The 11530-nt window shown below is 49.5% G+C and overlaps 1 protein-coding gene across 1 annotated transcript; it reads left to right on the plus strand.

Moving 5' to 3' along the window:
* Positions 1 to 6838: 6838 nt before the first annotated feature.
* Positions 6839 to 8533, plus strand: ACTL9 (actin like 9). Its single transcript, XM_082206528.1, has one exon. It carries the CDS (start codon positions 7115 to 7117, stop codon positions 8444 to 8446), a length of 1332 nt encoding a protein of 443 aa, XP_082062654.1. The 5' UTR covers positions 6839 to 7114; the 3' UTR covers positions 8447 to 8533.
* Positions 8534 to 11530: the final 2997 nt, after the last annotated feature.

Raw genomic sequence — 11530 nt, forward strand, 5'->3', positions numbered from 1 at the left:
TCTTTTTATGATTATTAAATTGAGAGCAGGGTGTGGGGGTGTGTTAGAAGAGGGGTAGCCCCAGCCCTGAGCGCTCACTGGAAGGACAGATCGTGAAGCTGAAGCTCCAAGACTTTGGCCACCTCAGGAGAAGAGAAGACTCCCTGGAAAAGACCCTGATGTTGGGAAAGATGGAGGGCACAAGGAGAAGGGGAAGACGGAGGACGAGATGGTGGGACAGTGTTCTCGAAGCTACCAGCATGAGTCTGACCAAACTGCGGGAGGCAGTGGAAGACAGGAGGGCCTGGTGTGCTCTGGTCCAGGGGGTCACGAAGAGGCGGACACATCTAAATGACTAAACAACCCCTCTTGTGGGTGTCATGTTGGGCTCCTTCTGGGGTTGTTTGCCGACCTGCCCTCTGCTCTCACCTGCGGCTCCTAGAAGCTGCCAGCAGGTGAGAGCGGCCACAATCCTGGGAACGGTTTCAACTGGCCGGCAAAGCCAGGTGAGGGGAGCTGATGGGTCTCAAACCCACAATGAGTTAAGGGCTTCCCCTGTATGCAAAGACAGGCCCCCAGGGATGGAGTGGATGTGACCAAGAGGGGGTCCAATGGTCAAGAAGGTGGTTTCTGGCCATGCTGTAGAGCAGGGGTCAACAAACTTTCTCAGCAGGGGGTCGGTCCACCCCACAGAGGTCACTTTGGTGCCGCTCAACACCAGCTTAACATGAGTCAACTGGGTGATGCAGCAGCAAAAGAAGCGAATGCTATTCTAGACTGCATCAACAGAAGTCTAGTGTCCGGGTCAAGGGAAGGAATAGTCCCACTCTATTCTGCCTTAGTCAGGCCACACCTGGAGTCCTGTGTCCAGTTCTGGGTGCCACAATTTAAGAAGGATGTTGACAAGCTGGAAGAGGGTTACCAAGGTGATCAATGGTCCGGAAACCAAGCCTGATGAGGAACGGCTGAAGGAGCTGGGTATGTTTAGCCTGGGAAAGAGGAGAATGAGAGGAGATAGGATAGCCATCTTCAAATATCTCAAGGGCTGTCAGATGGAAGAGGCAGGAGCTTGTTTTCTCCTGCTCTGGAGGGTAGGACTTAGAATCATAGAATCATAGAGTTGGAAGAGACCACAAGGGCCATTGAGTCCAACCCCCTGCCAAGCAGGAAACACCATCAGAGCACTCCTGACATATGGTTGTCAAGCCTCTGCTTAAAGACCTCCAAAGTAGGAGACTCCACCACACTCCTTGGCAGCAAATTCCACTGTCAAACAGCTCTTACTGTCAGGAAGTTCTTCCTAATGTTTAGGTGGAATCTTCTTTCTTGTAGTTTGGATCCATTGCTCCGTGTCCGCTTCTCTGGAGCAGCAGAAAACAACCTTTCTCCCTCCTCTATGTGACATCCTTTTATATATTTGAACATGGCTATCATATCACCCCTTAACCTCCTCTTCTCCAGGCTAAACATGCCCAGCTCCCTTAACCGTTTCTCATAAGGCATCGTTTCCAGGCCTTTGACCATTTTGGTTGCCCTCTTCTGGACACGTTCCAGTTTGTCAGTGTCCTTCTTGAACTGTGGTGCCCAGAACTGGACACAGTACTCCAGGTGTGGTCTGACCAGAGCAGAATACAGTGGCACTATTACTTCCCTTGATCTAGATGCTATACTCCTATTGATGCAGCCCAGAATTGCATTGGCTTTTTTAGCTGCCGCGTCACACTGTTGGCTCATGTCACGTTTGTGGTCAACTGAGACTCCTTGAACCCATGGCTTCAAATTTCAAGAAAGTAGATTCCAACTAAACATCAGGAAGAACTTTCTGACATGAACAGCTGTTATACAGTGGAATAATCTCCCTTGGGAGGTTGTGGACTCTCCTTCCTTGGCGGTTTTTAAGCAAAGGTTGGGTGGCCATCTGTCCTGGATGCTTTAGCTGAGATTCCTGCATTTCAGGGGGTTGGACTAGATGACCCCTGGAGGTCCCTTCCAACTATACAATTCTATCATTCTGTGCTTTTGAATCCCAGCTGCTGCAAGCCGCAGGAGGGGAGTGCGACTTGTGATCAAATCTTGCTTGTGGGTTGGCCGCCGAGAGAAAGGGATACTAACTCGATGAGCCTCAGTCCTGATCCGGAAAGCCGTTCTTACGCTTTCTGCCTCTCAGAATGCAAATACCGTTCATTCTTCCGCCCTCCCAGTCACCTCTCCTGCCCTCGGGGAGGGCGGCTATGTCGAGAAAGGGTGTCTTTCTATGCTTTTGATGCCCTGGGATGCCGTGCAAGAGATCCAGGGCAAATTGGGAGGGATTAGACGCATGAGCAAAAATAAAATAAAATGGTGTGTCACGCAGGAGTGGTGAATCCGTTGCAGATCATAAGTTCTCCGTAAGTTGACTATTATTGTTACTATCTTAATTACTATCACTCTGACAACATGATATAGATCAGCCTTGCCCAACCAGCTTCCCTCCAGATAATAATAAATAAAAATAAATTTTATTTATACCCCGCCCTCCCCAGCCAGAGCCGGGCTCAGGGCGGCTAACACCAGTAAAATTACAGTAAAAACATAATGGGGGGGGGTCAATTTAAAGCACAGGTGGAAATGCAATTTAAAATACAGCGCCTAATTTTAAAAGTTGCCCATAGATCAAAACCATATGGGGAGGGAAATAAGGGTCAGACTGAGTCCAAACCAAAGGCCAGGCGGAACAGCTCTGTCTTGCAGGCCCTGCGGAAAGATGTCAAGTCCCGCAGGGCCCTGGTCTCTTGGGACAGAGCGTTCCACCAAGTCGGGGCCAGTGCTGAAAAGGCCCTGGCCCTAGTTGAGACCAGTCTAACCACCTTGCGACTTGGTACCTCCAAGGTGTTGTCATTTGTGGATCTTGAGGTCCTCCGCGGGGCAGACCAGGAGATTCTGATGGACTCCAACTCCCATCATCCCTCTGGGCTGCTGGGAGTTGGAGTCTGACCACACCAGGAGGGTCATCAATGTTCCCTGTCCCTGCTGTAGGAATTGTGGACTTGCAGACTTGCAGAATTGAAAGGGACCCCTAAAGTTCATCCAACCCAACCCCTTGCAACGTAGGAAACTCAACCCCTGCTTAAAAACCTTCAAGGAAGGAGGGTCCACCACCTCTCTTGGGAGTCTGTTCTACTGTTGAACAGCTTTACTGGCAGAATGTTCTTCCTGAAGTTTAATCGGAATCTCCTTTCTTGTAACTTGAAGCCATGGGTTCAGGTCCTACCCTCCAGAGCAGGAGAAAACAAGCTGGCTCCCTCTTCCATGGGACAGCCCTTGAGATATCTGAAGATGGCTCTCCTATCTCCTCTTTTCCAGGCTAAACATGCCCAGCACGCTCTCCAACATTCCTCCAGTGAACATAGGGGATACAGACTTTCACCAATCACTGAATCACAGAATTGTGGAGTCGGAAGGGGAACCCAAAGGTCATCTAGCCCAACCCCCATCAATGCTGGACTGATAGCTGAATCATCCCTGACAAACAGCCACCCAACCTCTGTTTAAAAACCTGCAATGAAGAAGTCCACCACCATTTTTCTGACACTATAGATGCATCTAAACCATATCATGTCCTGGATAGCTCAGTTGGTTGGACCATGGTGCTCATAACGCCAAGGTTGCAGGTTCGATCCCCGTATGGGATTTGTAGTCCCAAAAACAACTGGAGACCCAACTTTGGGAAACCCTGATCTAGATTAACAGCTTTTCATTTAGGTGGGATTGTGATTAATTGATTCACTCCTGCCACCTGCTGGCACAATTAAGACATTGTTGCCTTAACTATGTTCAACGCGTTAGGACTATAGTAAACTGCCTTGTACCCTCTGAGGCTAATGGTCTGTCTAGTTTAGTATTGTCTACACTGACTGGCAGCGTCTCTCGGGTTTCCCAGCCTTACCCAGCTGCAGATGGATTGTTGTGGCAATGAAAGAATGGGTATAAAAAAGTCAAATTCCTGGATGCCAAGATCCAGATTTGTGGTAGGCACTTTGAAGAAGCATTTTCCTTTACTGGGCCCGAATTTTCCAAAATCTGCCTTCATTGGATATTAATAAAAAAAGTAACTTTTCACGGTTGCATTCCTATCAGCTAGTGCTCAGAGATAGACCACCTCTGAAAATGCAGGTAGTAGCCATTGCTGGCCCTCCGTGAATTTGTCCAAAGTCATTCCTAAGAACATCAGCAGTTCCTTGTTTTATTGGGCCAAAGGGGCCCCCATTAGGTCATGCAGAAAGTCGCAGGTTTGGTCTTGGGGGTCTCCAGAGAGGGGTCCCCTTGTCTAAAATCCTAAAGTGCTGCTGTTAGTCAGCATACATAATGCCTGCTACATGGGCCTGTGGGTCTTTGACTCACTCTGTATCCATGAAGGAGAACGTAAGAATGTTAACATAGGTAAAGGTAAAGGTACCCCTGCCCGTACGGGCCAGTCGTGTCCGACTCTAGGGTTGTGCGCCCATCTCACTTAAGAGGCCAGGGGCCAGCGCTGTCCGGAGACACTTCCGGGTCACGTGGCCAGCATGACGAAGCTGCTCTGGTGAGCCGGCACCAGCGCAGCACACGGAAACACCGTTTACCTTCCCGCTATAAAGCGGTACCTATTTATCTACTTGCACCCGGGGGTGCTTTCAAACTGCTAGGTTGGCAGGCGCTGGGACCAAACGACGGGAGCGCACCCTGCCACCGGGATTCGAACCGCCGACCATGCGATCGGCAAGTCCTAGGCGCTGAGGTTTTACCCACAGCGCCACCCGCGTCCCTAATGTTAACATAAGAATGATCTTTTGGATCAGGCCAAAGGCCCATTGAAACCAGCACCCTGTTCTCTGGGCAACTTCCAACACATATAAAAACACAATAAAACACCAAACATTAAAAACTTCCCAATACAGGGCTACCTTCAGATGCCTTCTAAAAGTCAAATAGTTGTTTATTTCCTTGACATCTGATGGGAGGGGACGTTCCACAAGGTGGGTGCCACCACTGAGAAGACCCTCTGCCTTCTTGCAGCGAGGGAACCACCAGAAGACCCTCGTAGGAGGACCACAGGGTCCAGACTGTGTGATGGGGGTGGAGATGCCCCTTGGGTATACTGTGGTACCTCGAGTTACACACGCTTCAGGTTACGGACTCCGCTAACCCAGAAATAGTACCTCGGGTTAAGAACTTTGCTTCAGGATGAGAACAGAAATCACGCCGCAGCCACACGGCAGCAGCAGGAGGCTCCATTAGCTAAAGTGATACCTCAGGTTAAGAACGGTTTCAGGTTAAGAACGGACCTCCAGAACGAATTCAGTTCTTAACCCGAGGTACCACTGTACTGGGCCAAGGCTTTAAAAATCAGCACCAACACTTTGAATGGTGCTCAGAAACGTACTGGGAGCCAATGTAGATCCTTTAGGACCAGTGTTATTGTTAGTTTCTGTTTGCCACTGAGCAGCTGCTTAGAGTCACAGGACTCTGTTTACATTCCAGAGACCTTCCAGACTGTTGGAAGTCTCACGGGAGATGGGAGACGGGATGTGACGTTAGTGGTTTCCTGTTTCCTTTGTTCCTTTGTTTCAGTTGCTCTCTGCTCTCATAGACACAGGATGTATGTCTTTTCTGTCTGCGTAGCTTAGAAAATAAAGCATAGTGATGTAGCCATAAATCTCATCACTTCTGCGTGCTGTTTTGGATTCTCTGCTGAATGACGATGTGCCTGGAGCCTTATCAAAGGCACAGGTCGTTAATTATTCATCGGAGGGTGACTCCGAAGGAATCGGCTGGAAGATGAGCTTTATCAGCTTGGCCAAGTGGAGATTCCGATTTATACGGTCCCAGTGGCCACTCCCAGTCATCAGTCTGGCAGTCACATTCTGGATTAGGTGTTGTTTCTGAGTCACCTTCAAAGGCAGCCCCATGGAGAGCTCATTGCAGTAGTCCAAGCGGGAGATAACCAAGGCACAGACCACTGGCGAGACAAGGAGCAGGCAGGGAGGGGCTCAGCCGCCATACTAGCTGGAGCTGGTAGACAACCACCCTGGAAACAGAATTGACCTGTGCCTCCATATAGCTGTGAGTCCAAAATGACTCTCAGGCTGCGCACCTGGTCTTTCATGGGCATGGTGACCCCACTCAGGACCAGGGAGTCCCCCACATGCCTGCTCCCTGTCCTCTAGAAAGAGCACTTCTGTCTTGTAGGGATTCAATCCGTTGATCGCCATCCAGACCCCAACCACCTCCAGACACCTACACTGGATGTTCTCTGCCTTCACTGGTTCTGATTTAAAAGAGAGGTAGAGCTGGGCATCATCCGCATACTGGTGAACACCCAACCCAACCCCCCTGATGGTTTCATATAGATGTTGAAAAGCATGGGGGAGAGGGCAGAGCCCTGAGACACCCCACAAGTGAGAGCCCAGGGGTCTGAACACTCATCGCCCAACACCACTTTCTGGACACGGCCCAGGAGGAAGGAGCGAAACCACTGCAGAACAGGACCCCCAGCTCCCAGCCCTCCTAGACAGTCCAGAAGGATACTGCGACCGACAGCCGCTGAGAGATCCGGTTAGAACCAAAAACCCCAAAAGGAAGCCCACACACAGAACCTGAGTGCAACAGAGCATTGTGATTCCCAGCAGGTACAACTCCCGAGGTGTTTCCTGTTCCCAGCTGTGGATGGAGGAACCATCACTTATCTGTGTTTCCAGATACAAAATGTGGACCCCTTAGATGCCACTCGCTCAGGAGAGAACATGCCCAGCTGAATTGTGGTGTTCCGTGTTCATGGAATCATAGCGTTGCAAGGGACTCAAAGGTCACCTAGTACTGAAGATTCCAGGATTCCAGGCCTGCCACCCATTGTCTCTCACGGAACAATTCAGAGCCTCCTGACGACCAGCGGTGGGATGGACTGAACGCCCAGGTTTCGCGCTTTGAGCGATGGTCGGAGGGAGGCAATCGCAGCCGGCCGAGACCAAGTGGCCTGTCCCGAGCCACGTCACCCAAGGAGCTGGTGTGGTGTCATAGTTCCCTTTGTGACAGAGTGAGGCAGAATTCTGCAGGGCACTCTGTGTTGTTGCTCAGTGGCTGACCTTGAAGAAGAGGGTATCCCAAGGGCCCGTTCAAGATGTCATTCAGGAGTACCAGAAGAACCAGCCCCGGCCCTTCACGGACAAGGAGCCCGGGATCCTCACGATCAAAGAGCCCCGGGTCGAGGCCGGTCAGCCCAGGACATGCTGGAACAAGGAACGCATCCCCGGGATACACACTGGACCGCTCGTCCAGATCGCGGGCATCCTCGAAAGAAGCTCCTCGGTCAAAGACTCCGGAAAGAGGGCGCTCAGTTGTGAAGACAGGAGCAGTAATCATCGATACAGGTACGGGGACATGTAAAGCGGGGTTCGCAGGTCAACAGACTCCTCAGGCGGTCATTGGAACGTTGGTTGGGCACCCCACCGAGAAGTCCATGAGGACCAGGAGAGACAGGCCAGATACCTTTGTCGGGGAGCGGGCACGGTTAGAGCCGGACGTCGATATCATTTTGCCCGTCCGGCACGGCATCATCATCGACTGGGACGCGGCGGAAGTTCTGTGGAGGCACCTGTTCTACCACGACCTCAAGGTTGCTCCGGAAGACCACGCCCTCTTGATGTCCGACCCTCCGCTCTGCCCCACGACCAACAGGGAGAAGTTGGTGGAGGTGGTCTTTGAGTCGCTCAACTCCCCCGGGATGTACGTGGCGTACCAGTCGGTGTTGTCGGTCTATGCCCACGGCAAGATCAGCGGTTTGGTAGTGGACACGGGACATGCCACATCCCACGCGGTCCCCGTCCACCAAGGGTACAATCTGCCGCACGCCACGGAGAGGATGGACATCGCGGGTGCCAACATGACATCTTTCCTGATGGACCTTCTGAGGAACATGGGGCATTACTTTGACGAGAGGATGTTGGATGTCATTGACGACATGAAGCAAAAATGCTGCTATGTGGCCTTTGATTTTGAGACCGAGTGGAACCGTCCGAAGAGGGAGTACATGGCAGACTACCAGCTGCCCGATGGCCAGATCATCAGCCTGGGCAAAGAGAGATTCCAGTGTCCAGAGATGTTGTTCAACCCTCCGCAGATGCCCGGACTGAACCTTTTGGGGCTTCATGGTATGGCGCTGAGAAGCGTCCGAAAGGTCCCCGAAGAATCCCGGAAGGAAATGTACGAGAACATCATGCTCTGTGGTGGCTCGTCCCTCTTTGAGGGCTTCGAGAAGAGGTTCTTGCACGACCTCATGGTGGCTGTGCCCACCAACACGAAAGTGAAAGTCACGGCCATCCCTCTGAGGAAGTACTCTGTTTGGACTGGGGGGTCCATCCTGGCTTCCCTGAAGAACTTTCAGCCATGCTGGATCCGGAAGGAGCAATATCACGAACACGGCCCCTACATCGTCCACCGGAAGTGCTACTGAGACGGGCCAGGCGAGAATCCGCCGGGGGTAGTTTGGGGCTGGGGTGCCAGGGGACCAAAAATAAATCAGTTTGCATAGGAATGACAACGAGGCTCGCAGTTATTGGCTGGAGGGGATGAGCTCGGCGTCGGAGGCAGTGCTGGGGTCAGGGAGACAACAAGGAAAGCAGCTGTTAAGAATGAACTTTATGGGCTCCCTGCACAATTTATCTCCAAAGGGGCTTTTGCCCACAGCTGTGCTGGAGACCCCTGGGAAGGAGGCGGCAAGCCCCGAAGCCTCCTTGAGGCTGTTACAACCGTAACCGTCTTTGCTGCAGGCAAGGAAAAGCAGCAGAGACCTCTTTTCCTCTTCTTTTTAATAGATGGATTTCATAGAGTGAGAAAAAGAAAGGAAAAAGTGAGTGAAATGGGGGGGGGAGCAAAACGCTGCTACATTAACATGCATCAATATAGGTAAAGGGACCCCTGACCATTAGGTCCAGTTATGGCCGACTCTAGGGTTGCGGCGCTCATCTCGCTTTACTGGCCGAGGGAGCTGGCGTACAGCCTCTGGGTCATGTGGCCAGCATGACTGAGCTGCTTCTGGCAAACCAGAGCAGTGCATGGAAATGCCATTTACCTTCCCACTGGAGTGGTACCTATTTATCTACTTGCATTTTGATGTGCTTTCGAACTGCTAGGTTGGCAGGAGCAGGGACCGAGCAACAGGAGCTCACCCCGTCATGGGGATTCAAACCGCCGACCTTCTGATTGGCAAGTCCTAGGCTCTGTGGTTTAACCCATCAATATACAGATGTGTATATTCTTATTATCCTAATACACATATAATTGCCAATAATCTAATATACTCTGTGTGACCCTATTCCCAACATACTGTATTTTTCGCTCTATAAGACGCACCAGACCACAAGAAGCACCTAGTTTTTGGAGGAGGAAAACAAGAAAAAAAATATTCTGAATCTCAGAAGCCAGAACAGCAAGAGGGATCACTGCGCAGTGAAAGCAGCGATCCCTCTTGCTGTTCTGGCTTCTGGGATAGCTGCGCAGCCTGCATTCGCTCCATAAGACGCACACACATGTCCCCTTACTTTTTAGGAGGGAAAAAGTGAGTCTTATAGAGCAAAAAATACGGTACTCTCTGTGAACCCATTCCCAATATAATTGCATTTATCCAAAGAAAGTATGTGTCTATAAGCTGTCTGTTCACAGACCCTCCAAATGTCCCTGTTTTTCCAGGGACACCCCCAGATTTACAGAAGGTCTCCCAGTTCCTTATTTGATCCCGAAATGTCCCACTTTTCCTTAGGACGTCCATATTTTCACTGGAGAAATGTTGGAGTTATCCAAGCCCTGAGCCATATGAAGGCAGCCCTGTACAGGGAAGTTTTTCAATGTTTCATGTTTTTTTTCTTGTTTGTGCCCCAGTCAGATACTGTAGTATAATAATAATAATAATAATAATAATAATAATAATAATAATAATAATAATAATAGAAGAATAGGACATGCCCCAGTCAGATACTGTAGTATAATAATAATAATAATAATAATAATAATAATAATAATAATAATAATAATAGAATAGGACATCCCTATTTTCGATGGAGGGTATGAAAAAGATGAAAATAAGGGTATGAAAATAAGTTGCCAATGTTGTCATGCTGTCAATCCATTGATTAAGAGGAATTGTATCTCTGTTCTTTCAATTCATTGTCCTGTTGTCCATTTACATACAGTGGGTATATAGTTCAAGAGCATATTCACCTCTGAAAATCTTAAGTTTTTCCATAGTACATTGTTTATAGAGTCCAGGCCTTTCTCCCAAAACGTAGTCAGTGTGCGACATAGCAGAAGCCTATGTTTCAAAGAAGCATTGTCCATATTACATCTCCAACAGAGAGATACATGGATGGCCCTTTCTAATGCAAACACCAGGGAGTCCAATAGATTCTAGATAATATTTTATTTTGTATAAGTCTTAATTTAAGATCTATTGGTATGGCTGATACCGAAGCCAAGACGTCTTTTGCCTCTTAACTTGCAGCCAAATTGCTTGTGCTAGGCTCCATGCTGCGGTTGTAACCACCACGGCCTGTGGTCAATTCTGCTTGCAACATTTTGCAAAGCCTCTTTGTGGTCGGTTCCCTTTATCAATACATCTCCTGCCTCCCCCCACCCCACCCCCCAGCAACAGGAAAGAGGAAATATAATGTCGCTATTAAATAAAAATAATTTTTTATTACTTTTTGAGCAGGTGGATAGAGACACAATCAAGGATTTCCCCGTTTTTGGTTTCATGTGTACCAAGTGCTCCTGAGCATGGGCAGAGTGATTCCCTCACTTCCTCCTCCGAGTAGAACATTCCTCTCCCTTTCCCCCCACATTGTAAGCATGCAAGGGCAGAGAGCCTTCCTTCTGTAAAGGGAGAAGGATTGTGTGGGATGCGATTTTAAAGGTCGCTCATAGTGCCTCTGAGCATTTGCAGAGTGCCTTCTCTAACGAGAGGCAGCAGGTGCGATTTAATGCATCCCTTAAGGGTGGAAGATTCAAGGAAGGAGCAAATTTAGTTCCCTGTTGTGGACTCTCCTTCTGTGCAGGCTTTTAAGCAGAGGTTGGACGGCCATCTGTCCTGGATTCTTGAGCTGAGATTCCTGCATTGCAGGGGGTTGGACTAGATGACCCTTGGTGGTCCCGACTCTACAATTCTACATGTATTCTATGATAACAAAAAAACCAAACAAACCAATAACTTCCCTCCCCCCTCCCCAAAGAAACCACACTCCACATTTAAAAGGCCATGGGTTGTTTAATCAGCCAAAGGCCTGGTTCTAGAAAAAACCAATGCAATTCTGGGCTGCATCAATAGGAGTATAGCATCTAGATCAAGGGAAGTAATAGTGCCACTGTATTCTGCTCTGGTCAGACCTCACCTGGAGTACTGTGTCCAGTTCTGGGCACCACAATTCAAGAAGGACACTGACAAACTGGAACGTGTCCAGAGGAGGGCAACCAAAATGGTCAAAGGCCTGGAAACGATGCCTTATGAGGAACGGCTAAGGGAGCTGGGCATGTTTAGCCTGGAGAA

The sequence above is a fragment of the Podarcis vaucheri genome (assembly GCF_965113315.1).
Source record: "Podarcis vaucheri genome assembly, chromosome: 18".
NCBI classification, from domain to species: domain Eukaryota; kingdom Metazoa; phylum Chordata; class Lepidosauria; order Squamata; family Lacertidae; genus Podarcis; species Podarcis vaucheri.

What these genes read in the sequence shown, in the direction of transcription:
- ACTL9 (XM_082206528.1), top strand. Translation starts at nt 7,115, where the DNA reads ATGTCATTCAGGAGTACCAGAAGAACCAGCCCCGGCCCTTCACGGACA.